The sequence below is a fragment of the Sorex araneus genome, chromosome 4, assembly GCF_027595985.1.
Source record: "Sorex araneus isolate mSorAra2 chromosome 4, mSorAra2.pri, whole genome shotgun sequence".
NCBI classification, from domain to species: Eukaryota; Metazoa; Chordata; class Mammalia; order Eulipotyphla; family Soricidae; genus Sorex; species Sorex araneus.
In genome coordinates, this window is record NC_073305.1 from 34506586 (window position 1) to 34523982 (window position 17397).

The window sequence follows — 17397 nt, forward strand, 5'->3', positions numbered from 1 at the left end:
GCATTCATTTATTCTACCTTTCAAACACATCTTCTTACGGGAAGTCTAAGGATAATATACACTACATACTACTTTTATACTATTATTTCATCTTACATTCTTGCCTTATAAATACATTGATCTCAGCTCAGTGCCTTTTTGCAGGGGTGTCTATGTGTAACTTTGTGTCTGCAGGGGTGTCTATGTATAACTTCATGTAGTACAATATAAGATAGCACAGACAAAGGTGAATGAAAAAAACAGAACAGAAAAAGGTTCTCACACTCAAGAAGGGGCATAGCAGACTGATATGGTGGAAAGACATGATCTCCCCTTTTTGAATCTGAGCACAGTGCCCCAGTGAGAGTACTTCTTCATTTTGAGAGGTGAGGGACTCTTAGGTGAAGACCCAGTTAGAGAAAACACTATAGGTAAAGAACTTGATGACATAACTGAACAGAGGAGAGGAACCAATTATTTACCTCTCATTCATTTCATTTTATTGACCCTGAAACATGAGCCAGACCTTATGTCTGACTAGTTTAATTATAAGAAAACACACATTATATGGGTTTTATTATTTTCTCAGTTAAATCATTCACAATCAACCAACAGCCTGAATCAACCCACACTTATATGTGCACTCAAGTGCTCAGCATTGTCGTTTTATCTTTAATGAAAAAAAATCTTTTTATAATGTTCATTTTCTATTTATTTAGCTACAAGTTCCCTTGGGTTTTTATTTAAAATTAACCTTTGAGGATAGGAGATGATGAGAAAACCTTAAATCTAAGGTGATGAATGAGATCTATTACTGCATTATGTATGTGATGTGTGTGATCTGCTTACACATACATTACACAGATTAATTATCTGACATTATTTGCTCCCAATTCATTTATCTGTTCTAGAATCTTCAAGTTTGGTTGCTCCTTCAGGACAAGCCTCGTATCTTTCTTTAGTATCTATGTGTGCCATTCACTAGATAATGGTAAATCAACTTTGAGTCTCTCTGGAGGAATTTATCTTCTATCATGGAACTCAGTCATACCAGACCTACTTAAAGTACTGACAGCCAGAACTTCATCACAATTTTTCCCTGAAGTACCTCCCAGAGGTCGTTGGGCATTTCTCCTTAAATTTTGCCACACCGAAAACTAGATCAGTGGGGGAGCAGACAATTCAGCTCTTAAGAAGGAAAACCAGAGATACATTATTTTTTTTCCAGCCATCAAAAACTAAAAATCAGGTAGTTTGGAATTGTCTTTAATTCACTGGATCAATAAGTCTACTAGTATTGGACAGTGCTCTCAGCACTGCTGTTAATAAAGAAGTAGACTAAAGTGATCTAAAGTAGACTAAAGTAATCTAAAGTAGACCAAAGTGATCTAATTCCAAGAATGCTGTGAATACAGAGGTAGACTAACAGTGGGGTGAGAATGATTTTTACTACTTGGCTCAAATTTTAAAGCTTTCAAAAAGTGTGTCAGCTTTATTGGTAAGATGGGGATCAAGTTATTAAAGAAGCCTGGAACCAGTAAAGACAAAGGACAGGTGTGCAGTTTGCCATCTGCACTGTGTGTTAGCAGTGAACCATGCTGTATGTATGCCTGGTAGGAGGATAAAATGTGATGCTCTATGAAAGACAGTCCAAAATTACCAAGGTCATGATGAACTTGGAAAGCAAACTCTTATTGGGGTGATTGTTGAATCATACTGAATCTGTGGGAAGAATCTGTGGTCTACATGTGAATACACGGTAGTAACTCTGAGCTCTCCTACATAACTAGAAACTTCCTTTGTTCTTGAATCTTCTGAAAGTCCACATGCTCTGCTTTGTATGGTAGCAAGAATTCTTCTCTGCTGGAACTCTCTCTCTCTCTCTCTCTCTCTCTCTCTCTCTCTCTCTCTCTCTCTCTCTCTCTCTCTCTCTCTCTCTCTCTCTCTCTCTCTCTCTCTCTCTCTCCTCTCTTTGCTGCTTTGTGCCTTCTCTTTGGGGCATGAAACATGGCTGATACAGTAATAAATCCTTTAGATGTACACTTGGATTTTTTATCCTGAAAAAACTCCTTGCTATTCTGTTGCTCTCCTAGAAAACCTTTTTAATCTTCTGCTGCTGGGGGTGGGGAGGCAGCTGCGGTCACGGGTGGGTCGTTTAAACTTCTGTTGATTCCTTTTGATTAGGTTTGATAATGATGTTTGCTAATAATAATTCTGAAGAGGAAACACGAAGGTATAAAATATTCATGCGCTACAGCACCAAATACTGAGCATTGACATAGGGGAAAATAAAGACTTCCTAGCAATAGAGAGCACTTATTTCCCTAATTTGCATATTACAAAAACATGACTGTTGCAGCCATCTCAAAAGTCCTACAATGTAACAATTCATATTTTTAAATAATTTTATCTAGATGTTTCCTTTTTTCCTTTTCCTTTTTGCAAGAGAGATTTTAATAACTCAAATGCTTAGCTGGCACCTATAACTGCGTCACACTTGTTAAGTTTCATTGTTTTTGAAATGACAGATGCTCCTTTTACTTCTTGTGAGAATAAAGGAGAAAGGAGCTCATGTCAGATCTGTTGAATAAAATTAATATTTCTCCTTTCATTTGAAGTGCCTTTCCTTTTAGTGATGAACTTTTATAATTTTGACTCCTCACTCAGTGTTGATTACATGTACTCTGTGCTAAATCCTTGCTCTAAGACATGGTATTACCGGTGAATAACTGAATTGCCAATCACTCAATCACTGTATCATTGTCATCCCGTTGTTCATTGATTTGCTCGAGTGGGCACCAGTAAGGTCTCCATTGTGAGACTTGTTGTTACTGTTTTTGGCATATCGAATACACCACAGGTAACTTGCCAGGCTCTGTCGAGCGGGCGAGATACTCTCAGTAGCTTTCTGGGCTCTCCAAGAGGGGCGGAGGAATTGAACCCAAGTAGTATTATTTAGATTTCTGGAAAAAATTGTTTTAGTTACACTTGGAATGTTGAGGAAATTCTACAAGTTTGGGATCCTGGGTTTTGCTTGAGGATTAAAGAGATACTTGCTTCTGAATGTTACATGTGTGTTGACACCAGTAGAAATTCTAATTAATTTTTCCACATTAAAAATTATAATGCTTTTTTAAAAACCCTAAGCATACTTTATGGAAATCAGGCAAGCATGTCTTTTCCTGTATGGCTTCTAAAAAGATGGATCCAATGAATAAAAGAATGAAATTGTGCAGACCACAAGCAGATAATTTGAGGTCATTCTGATAATTATGACTTTATAATGATGGATTTTCAGGACTTCCAAAGAAAAATATTGAACATAGTGCACAGAAATCCAAATGTCCCATGTGACTTTAGGAATAAAGTTGGGAAAGAAATATTCATATCATAATGTGTTTGTTTTAGTTTGGGGGCCATACCTGGCTAAGTTCAGAGCTTAGTCTTGGCTCTCTGTTCAGTGATCATTCCTGGCAGTACTCAGGGAACTGTATATGATTCCAGGCAACAGCCCTGGTTGGCCATGTACAAAGCAAGCACCTATGCAGCTTGCTGTCTCTCCAACTCAGAGTATATAGTTTCTACATAGTGTTTGCTGGCTCATGTATGAAGAAGAACGATAGTAGTATAGTTGAAAGCAATTGGTGAGTACCTCTGTAATATTCTGAGAATAAATTCCTTAGGTTGGGTAATTTTGATCTCAGTTTCTAAGAGAGTTTTCACTGGAGGGGTTGGAGCAATACAGTGGGTAGGGCTCTTTCCTTGCACAGGGATGACCAAGGTTTGATTTCTGCCATCCCATATGGTCTCCCAAGCACCATCAGGGATTATTCCTGAAAGCTAGCTGTGTCCAAAATCAATCAATCAATCAAATTATTCAAACAAAAAGAACTAAACCCACATGAAAGGGACAATGTTTTGTTATGAATTTAGGTCTTGTCCAAATTACTTGATTTAGTGTCAACTAGATTCACTTGCTTAAAGGTTCTTTAAGAACTTTTTTTCTGGGAACTTGTGCATTATGTGAGGAGTACACCTAGCAGTGCTCATGGGCTATTCCTCCTAACTCTGACCTCAGGAGTGACCCCAAGTTGTACTCAGGGATCCATAATCATCGCCAGGGATATAAATGGGGTCACTGTACACAAGGCAAGTGCTTTTCCCTCTGCACTATCTCTCTGGCCTATTAAAAAATAAAAATATGAAAGTGCTTATATATATTGTTGTAGTTATGGTGACATATTTGCAATAATAATATTTTTATTATTGATATATGATTACCATACCACACACTTACACTTGTTTTTCAGTTCCTACCTGATTGAGGTTGAGTGACTGGGTGTTCTTTATGGATAAATTAATCATAGAAACTGTATAGAGTGTAGGAAAAATATAAGCTAGTGTTTGATTTTCATGAGTTATGAAACTTGAAGCTATTTAAAAATCCTGAAACTAGGTGCAGTGGTCATACAGTCAAACTCAAATAATCTTCAGTATGTCCTCATAGTCTTGGATTAGTTTCTAATATGGCAGCGGGGCCATTGGCTTGTCCTATGTAACAATCATTTTGGTCATCTAATACTCTTAATCTGCAATAAAATATGCATAAATTTGATCTACTGGGGGCTGGAGCAATAGCACAGTGTAGCACAGTGGGTAGGGCGTTTGCCTTGCATGCGGCCAACCCGGGTTCAAGTTCCAGCATGCCATATAGTCCCCTGAGCACCATCAGGAGTGATTCCAGAGCCAGGAGTAACCCCTATGCATCGCCAGGTGTGACCCAAAAAGCAAAAAAAAGAAAAAATTGATCTACTTATGTGAAAAAACTACTGGGCAACTGTATTGTAACTCCCAGGTATCTTGTCAATATCATTGACAGGTTGATTTACCAAGGCTTTCACATTATAAGTTTTACACCCTTCCCCCTTCAAATAAAAGACATGTTTACCATGCATCAGAGTTCCACTTCTTTTTAAGGCTAACTAATATTTCATTGTATGTATACACTACTTTGTTGTTGTTGTTGTGGGAGCCATATATGGTGATACTCAGAGCTTTCTCCAGGCTCTGTGCTCAGGGATCACTTCTTACAGTGCTTGTCTCCATTCTGTTCTGGGGTAGTATTCAAGGCAAGTGCCTTACCTGATCTCTCAGGCTCCCATATAATTTATTTATTCATGCATCCTGTAGATGAACTCTTAGATTATGTTTACTTATGGACCATTCTGTTTTGAACATTGGTGTATAAATATCAATTTAGTAATTTTTTCAATGCTGGAAATCAAACGTAGGTCTCTGCACACAAGGCAGATGCTCTTACTTACGCGTCACCTTTGCAGTTCTGCCGCTGCTTTCAGTTCTTTTGAATGTGTAACAGTGAAAGGAGTTCTTCATCTGATTTAAAGGACAAATTGTATCTTCATCTTTTTTTTTCCTTCTATCTCTCTTCCTCTTTCTTAGTTTTAAATACTGGAGTAACCCAAAGTGAAAGCAAGTCCACTATCTCTTAATATATTTCAGCATTTGCAACAGTTACATTGTCCTCCTGACTCATCTCTGTGTTTAAAATTCTGAACAATGAGCTAAGAATTCTTTGGGGCAGTGATGGATATGTAGAATATTATATAAATCCCTGTTAGGTTTTGTCTTATTTCTTTCATAAGTTATTTCACTCTGTGAGGATAGCTAACTATTTGTCCAGTGTATTAGACACCTTTCCCAAGTTTATGTCTTCTTATCTTTGAAATACGCTGAAGAACATTTAGATATTAATAAAGGCAGAAGTCATTTTATTTTAGGGATCATGAATAATCAGAAAATAATGGTGAAGAGGAAATTATGTAATCCATCTCTAAATTGTCTCATGTGCACCCATTTGAAATATTTAAATTTTATCTTATAATTTTGACAGTATCTTAGTTGATCTATCATGTCATTTATTATGTAGCCACCATCACATATGGTAGGAGGTTCCACCAAGATTTGTAATATAAAAATGAAGAATTTAAAACGACTTTCTTCTTTATATGTTTTTTTGAACTCGGACCTCCTTAGTTTCAAATTTATGATTAATGTGAGATTTTTCTTAAGTTCAAACTTTTACCACCAACATGGGTTTCTGGTAAATATTGACCTAGGTTGTTTCTGTGTTTAATTTACTGTAATAAAAAATACACTGATGATCTATATATGAAATATTATGTTTATAAACTACAAAGCTCAAGAATTTAAATAAGAATGTTTATGTAAAATAATTCTATCACCTAAAGCACATACATAAATGGTATGTAAAGTCATTTTTTTCTTAAATAAGTCTCTCAATGAGAGATGTTACTGGTGCCTGCTCGAACAAATCGATGAGGAATGGGATGACAGTGACAGTGACAGTGATCTTTCTTGGTTTTTACTCTTACTTTTCAGTAATTTGACATTAATCAGCAGCTCAAAAATAATGCAGAATTAATGAATTTTAGGCTAGACACAAAAGGTTGAATTGTGTTTGATTTATATATATATACATATATATTATAGGAGAAAAAATTGTGGGGGGATTAAACATATGTGACAGTTTTTTAATGATTTTTTAACACCATGGGAAAACTTACTAAAAATATTAGTCTGCATACTCCTGTATCTCTTTTTTTTTTCCTTTTTGGGTCACACCCAGTGATGCACAGGGGTTACTCCTAGCTCGGCACTCAGGAATCACTCCTGGCGGTGCTCAGGTGACCATAGGGGATGCTGGGAATCGAACCCTGGTTGGCCACGTGCAAGGCAAATGCCCTATCTGCTGTTTCATAGCTTCAGAGCCCTCCTGTCTCCTTTTTATTTTAATTAAAAAAATGTTAATGAGATTGGAAAGATACTTCAGCACTTAAGGCACTTGCCTTGCCTGTGGCTAACCCAGTTCAATCTCCAGCATCTCTGAGCACTGCCAGGAATAATTCCTGTGTGTAGAGCCTGGCATAACTCCTGAGGTTAGTACTGTAATATTAATACATAATGTAATATGTAATGATAATATTACATATAATATTGTTATGTAATAATAAGGTGTAATTTTTTTACTATGTAATAATTATTTTAACTCTGATGCATGGTAAACATGGATGAACCTAGATTATTACATAGTAAAATAATTATTTACTATGTAATAATAATACATAAATACTGGGGTGATCCAAAATAAAAAAAATATTTATTTTTATTGTTTAGTCAGCATGTTTACAATAGCATTAGTGTTTTTAGTTCTAATGTACAAAATTATTGATGTTCATTTCTTACCATGGCTTTTCTCATTTCTGACAGAATTGTATTTTGCCATGGTTGCTCTCATTTCTGACAGAATTATATTTCAATTACTTTTTAGACACTGTTTAACATAATCTTAGGTAGTCAATAAATTTTCAATTCTAATTGGGGCTCAATAGGTAGTTCATATTTATATGTATATTCACATATATATATGGTAATAGGATCTGTCTTTGGTTTATGACATGTACAGTAATTAAACATCTTATGCAGCAAATTGAAAAAAAACACCAATATTACCAGAATTTTAACAGTACATGGAAAACTGAAGGCTATTTTAAAAAAGGAGCAGTACATAAGTAAGTAGAATTTTAGTTGTTCAAATAAGTGAACCTTGATTGTGTTGTCAGAGTCTTAAAACACCTGTACTGATTAGGGACAAGATTAATTCTCTGTGTTAAATTTTAGTAAAAGAATTATAGCTAATAACAGTGAACTTCTTCACTTATTAATAGAATTCAGTTTTAATTCCCCATTTTGTATATCCCTGAAAAATTAAAATTTAACTAAATTCTGATATTTTCCCCATATGGAATCCCCCCCATGTTTAATGTGTGTTCATGCACAGAAATACAAGGCATACTTATATTGTTGATATGTTGTTGACAAAAGATAGAATGTTTTTTGTTTGTCATATATCATCCCTCTTTCAATCTGATAGTCAGGTAATCACTATTATTCTCAACTCTGAAGTAAGCTAAAAATACCTAATAAGCATATATCTGGGTGGAATGGTGATTGTTTTACTCATTTTCCTCATTATAAATATTGGCAGCATTTTTTATTAATCTTCTATTCCTAGTTTTACAAACAGTTGACTGTCTTTGTTATACTACCCCTTAGATTATGGCTAGAATATTATTTTCACTAAGAAAAAAAAAGTAGCTTTAATTTTGTGTCTGTACTTTACACTACCTCCAACAACTAGCCAGGATATCTATTAACCAAATGTTGGATGAGAGATATTTGTGGAAAAAAAAAGTTTCACTTCTTTTTGAAAGTGGGGAAATTTTCAAATAGATTAAGATTAAGAGGCAGTGAAAGGGTGAGTTACAGAAAGCTGGAGTAGAATGAATTTTTGGCACAGCTTTCTTAGCAAAGAGAACAATTTTAATCAGTTACAAAAATATTTGTGATCCATATGTTCCTCTCTGCTCATTCCCATATGCCCATATTCTCTTTTATCTTAGTAGATTATGACTTTATGATTCAAGTATGCAAGAATAATACCTCGCTGACTTTAGAGCTCAGTGCTATTTCAAAATGAGTTCTGGTAATTACGCACACACATATTTCCAGGCTGTTCCTACTTCAACTTGGTTATGTGAATATCAGTTTGTTCTTGCTCTTTCTTCATGGCGAGAATTTTATCTCGCATCCACCTACTGAGACTGGGATAATGCAACTACAGCTCAGACTTGAGAACTACATTGCCATTTACCTGCTGGATTAAATGCAACTGTTAAAACGCTAGGGTCAAAAAGAAAGGTTTGGTGATTTTTGATAAGTTTATTTTCTTTAGGAAAAGAAAATCTGCATCTGAAAAGCATTTTGTAATTCCCTCTATCACTGGTGTTCATGTTGGAATACGCCAGAAAATGGGGAAGTGACCTAAATACATGATAATTTTAAGATATGTTGACTTTATCGGTATTGTACGTTAGTGAATATCAGTTTGTTCTCCTTGAGGTAGCCATGGAGAAATTAATAAATATTTAAAAGCTTAAATTTTGATTGATTATGGATCCATTGTGCTCCAGTTGTATGTTTGCTTCTCTTTCCATAGTCATAGAATTAATAACAATACAAGAAGCATGTTAAGGCCAAATGTTCATTTTAATAAAACATGAATACAGACTAGAAATTATTGACTCTATGGGATTGCAGTTTCAACAGTCGTTTTCTTCTTGCACAACAAATGGTGCTGTAACCCAATATGTTGTTAATATAGCTGCAGTAAAATCCGGTGAGGAACCAGCTGTGCCCCTTTCAACGTTGGAGGGGGTGCAGCGGGGGGAGGCAAAGCAGGCTACTAAAGTTCAGACAAACTATGTTGCAGTTAGTGCTTTCAAAGATTGATAAATGTTAGAAGAGATGCATGTGATGTTGAATTTAGCAGGTGCACACCCAAGTAGAGCTGCAGAGAAAGGAAGAAGCCAGAGCTTGGTTTTGGCAAATGTTATTAAGAATCTGTCTCTGTGTTTGCATTCAAGCTGTCTTTTGCCATTGCTCCTGTAGGAGTTGTGAGAAAAGAAAGTGCACATTATAGCATGCATTGTTTTCACCAGGCTCAAAGTTTGCAAATCTGTTGAATCCCTCTGACAGCGTTTCTTTGCTGTCAAACAGAATGCCCAGCTGGTGGTGGCAATTCTAATGGGGAAGGAGGAGGTAAAGATAGACTATATTCATCATGCAACTAGAATATTAGGAATTCTTTCCAAACTATAATGGGAGAGGAAAGAAATGCCATTATGAAAGTTTTCTTTTTGTAAACTTTTCCACATAATGCCTCATTAAATCAAAACCTTTGAATACATTTCATTTGGTGACTTTCATAGAAAAGGAGTCACAAAGACAGCATTAAAGTATATTAATCTATTATTAAAACAAAGACTTCGGTTAAAAAAAGGAGGCAAGAGTTTTGCTCATAGGTGTTCTTGATTCTCACTGAGGCAAACACACAAGCTTGGTTTTTTTTTTTTTAATATAAAGTGCGAAATTTCACTAAAAAAGGTTAAAATTGAAGTGAGTAATCTTCGGTGCATAATGCAATTGTTAATTTTAGCTCCTTGCGTGGGTGCCGCTCTGACTTGAACAGCCGGCTGTAGCCTTCATTAGAGAAGAAGCAGGCAGCTTAAGACAGGTGCAGCCGGATCAAGCTGTGAACGTGATTTGCTGGAAGCTGGTCATTAGTGTTAGAAACCCCGTCTTACTTATTTCGTCCTTCTCCCTACCATGATTATTGCAATTATTATTATTGACTTTTCCTCTTTTTTCAGGTTGATGATGTGTCACACTGTGTAGGGGAACTGCATGGAGATGGGTGTTCCGAACTGTTAATGGGGACATGGGACCCCAGTTGTCGCTGCTCACCTGTGTGGATTTTCCTGGTGTAGAAGGACAGAAGCCGCTAGTAAGTCATCAAGACCTACAGCAGGAATTCTGCGCCAAAGGTAAGACTTGCTTGTCTGGTGGCATTTTTAAAGTTATCATGTAAATGTGGCATTTTGTATGGAATAGTTCATTAAGTATAACTGATGCAGACAGAAACTCAACGGGCTAAAAGTTTGGAGAACCAGAATCAGTTTGTTCATTGCGCTTTCAATCTGGTCGTGATCTGTTTTTATTGACACACTCAGAAGCAGGGGTAACAGAAGTCCTCTTTTTACTCCCTACTCAGTACATTGAGAAACAAGCTGTTTGCCATTGCAGGAAAAAATGAACTTGTTTTTTTCAACTACATTAGAGTTGCTGAAATCTGGAAATCGGTCAGAATGCATTGGATGAAATGCCCTAAAACCTCTCCGAACTTTAAAAGCCCTGCTCATTTGTCACTCACAGACTCAAACCACTCTTCTCCGAAAATTTACCTTTTACATTCCCACAATCCTTTGCCAAATGAGTCTGTTTTGTGTTTAAAAGGTAACATTAGATACCAGCTGTTCCTTCACGGTAGTTCTTAGCAAAATTTCCACAGATATCACTGTGTTTTAGTTTCATCTCATGCTTCCTATATTCAGTTGCAAGAAAGTTACTTGAATTAGTGAAAGGTAATTAAACACGCCCAGCACGACATATGAACACACTGATTTGCCCAACATTAATTACCATTGTAATGACTGAGAACAGGACAGTCATTCTGTGAAAGAACTGACTTTCTAAGCCATCAGACCTTCTCTTTCCATTTCTTGCTCCTTCCTTCTTCTTTTCTTCCTTCTTTCCTTACATTAAAAAAAAAAGAAGCGAATCCTAACTTATTCATGAGCCTCCTTTGAGAGCCACTCATAGGAGAACGTGTGGGGCTTTTCGAGAGGAAGGGAGAGAAAATAATAACAGGCTTTAACTTTGAAAAGTCATTTCCAGTGTCTTTGTGGTAGTCTGTTGTGAGCCTGGAGTGGCAGAGTGCAGTGGCGACATCTTCATTAGAGTCGCCCGCCTAGGGCTTGTGTGGGATCTGAGCCGCTCAGGCAGGTGACAGGAGCTTGGGAGAGGGCTTATGCTTTTAATAATGTAGCTGTCAGTTTGAAGCCTGAAAATTTGGCCCCGAAAGGTTTATTGTCAAACTTAGATCTTGTGTTTATACTGAATTATTACCTCTTCAATTGATTTTTGCCCCTTGTAGGGTGTACCGTATTCATTATACCTAGGAAAGGGTGGCTATGGTTGAAATTTACGACCGATTTTTGAGACAGCATAGAGATTCTACAGAACACCAAGTCCACCTCTTGACCTAGCAGTTGAGCATTATCTCTTCAAGAGATAGAGCTATGCTTTCTTTCTTTTCTACTTTGGCATGGGCCAGAAGACTTAGATACACTGCAGTTCTGTGTCTTCACCAAAGATGTGTGGATCTGTTTGGATGGCAAAGTACACTAATAGGTGTGTGTGAGTGTGTGTGTATTTATGTGTGTATGTGTGTGTGTGTGTATGTGTGTGTGTGTAAATGTGCTGAGGGCGCATGGCGGTTCCTACCGAATCTGCCTATTTTGATTTGCCCTGGGAAAAGTCTTCTGCCTGGCACTTGTTTAACACTCCTTTTGTGTAAAATTGTATAACATGGGCAAGGATGCCTGAGTTGCTCTTCTGAATTTGAATACAATGGAGAAAAGAATTATTTCCAGAATTGGAGTAAATATTTCACTCCCTACTGACATTATTTCCTCATCTCTGAACCTCACAGGGAATCAATCCTTGCTGTTTTAATTTGTGTCTGGGAGAATGTCTGATCAAGGAGACCTGAGTCAGACCATAGTGGAGGAAGGTGGGACTGAGCAGGAAACGGCCACTCCCGAGAATGGCATTGTTAAATCAGAAAGTCTGGATGACGAGGAGAAGCTGGAACTACAGGTAAGCCTGAAAAACATGTTTCTCACACCATGTGGTACACTTGCTTTCTTTTAGTTTTAGAATACTTTAAAGCTTTGTTTCCTTAAACATAATTTTTGGCTAGTTACATGAATAAGAAATTCATAAAACTCACCTTTTCTTTCCTATAATTAGTCACTCCCCCACTCCTTCTTCACTGCGGCATATTCTAAAATGCCCTTTGAAATGAAAAATGTCCACAGAATACATATGATGATATTAGTTACACATAGCCTTTCCACACTCATGTCCAAATCTCCTCCAGGTGTGCGTGTGTTTCGGGGGTTAGGGTGGGATACTAGGCAGTGTTAACCTTGCTGAGTTTGAAACACGGGCGGGCTACTCCACGGAAAGACTAAGACCCAGCACACGAGAAACGAAGAACTTAAGAGCAAGGACATCAGAGCTCTGTTGACCTCCATGGATGGGCTAAATTTCACTTCTTATTAACAAACAAGCATCAGAATTCCTCAAATCAGGAGGATATATCTGTGTGTATGTGAAAAAGAGAGAGAGAGAGAGAGAGAGTCAGAGACAGAGTTGGAGACAGAGATAGAGAGACTGAAAGAACTGTGTGGAAGTGTGAGAGAAGGCTGGAAGGTACTGATGGGACTGAAAAAGTGATATGATTAAATCTCAATGATTTATAGAGAAAGAAATTTGGTAGAGGGGAAACAAACTGTTCTTGCAAATAGCCTATATTGATTTTCTTTGAACGAAACTATAAAAGTGTTAACTCCTTTGATGTCACAGCAAGCAAAAGTGAGAACCACATAATGGCCCACAGTCCTCAAGGTCAGCTTTTCTCCCCTTCAAAGCTGCGGTGAGGAGAGAGAGAGAGAGAGAGAGAGAGAGAGAGAGAGAGAGAGAGAGAGAGAGAGAGAGAGAGAGAGAAAAAAGTTAAAAGGTCAAAAGTTTACTGTAGAAAGGAGAGGTTGTTCTCCTAAGTGGTCTTAGCTAGTGGTTGTTACTGACGATTTCTATAGTGACCTTTCTCTCTCTCTTTCTCTCTCTCTCCCAACTTCTTTCTCTCTCTCATTTTTGGTTTGCTGTTTGTTTGTTTTGTTTTGTTTTGTTTTCTTTCTAATATACAGAGGCAACTGGCAGCTCAGAACCAAGAAAGAAGAAAATCCAAGGTAGGATTCTGGAGATGCTCCGTGGACCAGATAGTGTAACTATTAATGGCCGAGTTAAAGAATTTTGACAATAATTCAGATGGTTTTGTGGAGATTCTGCAATGTATCTGGGCTATCCTTGTGCCGTCTGCTTTTAATGGGCTTCTTTTGTGCTTCTTGGTCTTTCTGTATGCTTTTCACTAAGCGAGCACTGACGGTTTGCAAAGTAGCAATGGTATATGTTTGAGCTTGGTCCCCCTCTTGCAGATTTGCCAATGCATTACTAAACAGTCACTTGCTTAGTTTTCATTTTAAAATAAAACTGGGATGGGGGAGTGAATATTATAGTCTTGCTTACTAATTTCTGCACTGAAATAAAGAGGTCTTGGTGGGGACCTCTATCATTGTTCCTCCTTTAAAGCAACTTCTCAGTCACTTCCCTTTCAAACGTGGTTTTCCTAGACAACAGTGTTGCTGTCTTTTTCTGCTCCTACCTCCATGTCATGGTAGCAATCCCTTGTGTATTTCCTGTGTGATGGGCAGTTTGAGTGTGCTCCTTTCCAACTCACCGTCTTCTGAGCCCGAATCCCATCACCTCTGGGGTGTAGGGCTCTGAGCTGAGACAGACAGTTCTGAGCTGCCAACTGAAAACTCAGTTTCCAACATCTGACTTGGGACCAAAGGTGGTAATGATTTGACTACCTGAGAATTTTTTCTGTTTGTTTTCTTTATTTTCCTTTTCTTCCTTTTTCTTTGCCCTTTCCAGTCAGGAGCAGGGAAAGGGAAACTGACTCGAAGTCTTGCTGTCTGTGAAGAATCCACTGCAAGACCTGGAGGTGATCAGGTATACCCCCTGTCTTTATCCTTAATTGCATGCAGGGGATCCGCCTTTGTGTGCATGAGTATTAAATTGGCGTTATGTAATGATTGGTGGGGGGAAGAACTCAATAAAAATTCATTTTCTGGTTTCACCCCCTTTTAATGGGACACCCTAAACTAGTTTGATGGTTTGTCACAGAGTATCACGTTTGTTTTTTTCCAGACCCTCTGAAAACTGCAAATGGAAAGAATTCAAAAGAATTTAGATTAAAACTTAAAAAGTAAGCACGGTAGTGCTGAATTTCCTCAAAGGCTCTCTCTTGATAAGACTGAACCAAATATAGTCCAAGTATCTATTCCATCTCCTTCCTTTTTGGAGATTCTTACCTCTCACGTCCCCAAAATGCACTTGCCTATAAGAAACACAACTCTTGGCTCTTATGAAAATAGAAATTCTGAATAAGGTGCATTGCGCTTTGGAGACATACTTTTATGGCCTTTGGTGGAGATTTCTCAATACTGGAAAAATTGTCCAGAAATGAATCTGAGCTGATGGTAAACTTAAGTTAATACTATTAATATTCACGTCATTTCCTTATACTTACTTTTACTCCTTTCACTGAGCCTATCAGGCCCTAAAAACTCAAATTGCAAAAGAACCCTTCCATGACAAAATTTTATAATATTATTCTTTGCCTCTTAAGCATCAGTTTAGCTTTTATAAAAATAGTCCTATGACAGGAAGTTCCCTTATTCTATCAGAGAGTTAACATACTCAAGTTAAAAGCAAATGATTTATTTGAGCCCAGGGGAGGGAAAATTGATAAGGATATTAATTTTTTGTTTGTTTTATTTTACCTTTCTCTCTTTAATTGAAGTTCTCTAAATTCTCCCCCTGGGTACAGAGAGCACTTTCTTTAAAAGGACCAAAAATAAATTCCTTATGACTCTTGTCCTAGAGTATCTTTTTCTAGCCTCATTTTCTTAACATGCCCCCTTGTCGTAAGGTATGGACACACTATCATTCAATAGCCATTACTATGTTTCATACACAAGCTTTATTTTATTTGGGCTCTGAGAAATGCGTGGCTTTTCTTCAGCATTTTATCTGTGCTTCTCTTTGGAATGGAGATTGAAAAGGGGTAATATTGTGAATATCCTGACTTGTATTATTAAATGTTGATTGATGGCTTGTAACACACTGCACACGGTATATGTTAACTCTACAGAATCAAAGACTCTGGGAGAAGTCATGCCCCAGTTGTCCCCACTCCTAACGCCAGGAAGACAGCCTTTCTAGACATAATCTGCTTTGTGTCCCATTTGACAAGGTACCAGGAGGACATTTTTTAAGAGATCATCTGTATCTTAGTGCCCGTCCTGGACCTCAGACTAGTGTCTCCAAACAATCGGTGCAGAGAAATAAGATGCAGAAATGGTGCTTTGTTCCTGCTGGTTCCAAGTTCAGTAACCAAGGCTAGCTTTATAGGACAGAATTAGAACCTCGAGCTTCTTCTTGGCCTGGCTTATGGGTGGTGGGAGAAGGGGATTGATAGAAAAATTTCAGGCAGACAGATAAGCAAGTGGCCATGCTATTTCTTTAGTGAGTTTAAAAAAAAAGACTTTTGAGCTTATGCAATGCCTTCACAAGGCACCACTGGCACTTACAAAATATGGGAACTGAATCCCAGAGAACCCTGATAAAAGTATACAGTATATGGAATGTATTGCTTCCCCAATGTTTGTATATTCACAGTATTTGGAAAACTGCCTTTATTTTCCTGTGTGGGAAAAACTCATGCTACCTGTATTACTTGATCTCAGACCCATAGCTGATGGTTCAGCGTGTCTTTAAGTTAAAGGAGTTTTGCTTTTCTAATGTTATACTACTTACCTATCAGTGTATTACTGCAACTTGAATCATTCTTTTATCTGTTGTTGGATATAAACTTATCCTGTACCAATGTATTTATTAACACTTGTATTTTATTATTGATAACATCAATAAAAATATTAAAAAATAACAGATTGTTTTTTACCAACTCTACAGCACTTTTGTGTGTTCTTTCAACACCTTAATGTATCCTATTTATAGAAAATAACTATTTTTCTGAATATAGTATTTGTTCACACATGGCACTAGTTTATACCATTTTTTTTATAGATGACGTCTTTTAGCCTGCAGTTTTGCATTTATATTCCCAAGACTTTTGGATTTTTGATACAAGCTTACAGAGGCTGGATGGTTCAAGTCCATTTTGAAAAAGCAATGAGACTACCTCTGTGGCCTGGTGCCCTCAGTTTCCCCTCCTGATCAAGTGTTGAATCAATTCTCACCCTCTCTAGCTGTGTTTTCTGAGCCAGAAATATTCCAACTATCTCCTTAGAAAGTAGAAAACCATAGCCTGAATCTTTGTGGAAAAAGACATGCCTGCCCCAAATCATGTGATAAAATTCCTTGTCATTAGATTACACTCAGTAACATATTTCATATATTTCCATCCCCAGCATTAAGACTTAGATATTAGAAAATCTAGCTAAGACAATATTTATTATGAGAACTTGACTTTTTTATACCAGCTGGAGTACACAATTAAACCTGTCCCCCAAAGGAACTTGACTTTTATTTCATGCTTGCAAGATTAGCTGGATTTACCACAAACATTAATAATTCCAGTTTGGTCTTAATTTGAGGATCTATAGGCATCAATACTGTCACATGTAGAGAAGCATCAATTTAGTTCTCAGTGAGAAACACTGTTAGTCACTGGGAATGTTTTTTAGACTTCATCATAAATTTTAATGTCACAGAGGAGAAAAAAGCTTTCCAATCAAATGATCTCTTACATAAGAACAAGTAGGCTTAATGTTGACTAATTTGTCATAGTTTAATCATAGCATAGTTTTTTTATAAAGCAAAAAAGCATAATTTGGCTCATTCTCCTTCAAAACAGTTAACATACTGTCAATGAAATGGGTGAGGTGTGGATTAATACTAGATGATCTGTTGTCAATGAAAAATAAATAAATAAGTAAATAAGTACATCCAGCCCCCGTATCGTGAATGCTTGATCTTATATCAACTTTA

At 37.1% G+C, this 17397-nt stretch overlaps 1 protein-coding gene across 14 annotated transcripts in view; it reads left to right on the forward strand.

Moving 5' to 3' along the window:
- The window catches only part of ARPP21 (cAMP regulated phosphoprotein 21), a 162085-nt gene that overhangs the window by 35305 nt on the left and 109383 nt on the right, over positions 1-17397 (forward strand). For 7 of the 14 annotated variants that reach the window (XM_055135715.1, XM_055135724.1, XM_055135725.1 and 4 more), the window contains exons 1-5: positions 10117-10204; positions 10290-10463; positions 12191-12357; positions 13470-13511; positions 14257-14334. In XM_055135715.1, coding sequence (XP_054991690.1) covers positions 12229-12357; positions 13470-13511; positions 14257-14334 — 249 coding nt within the window. In that variant the 5' untranslated portion in view covers positions 10117-10204; positions 10290-10463; positions 12191-12228. The other 7 variants (XM_055135718.1, XM_055135717.1, XM_055135721.1 and 4 more) reach the window with 4 other exon arrangements.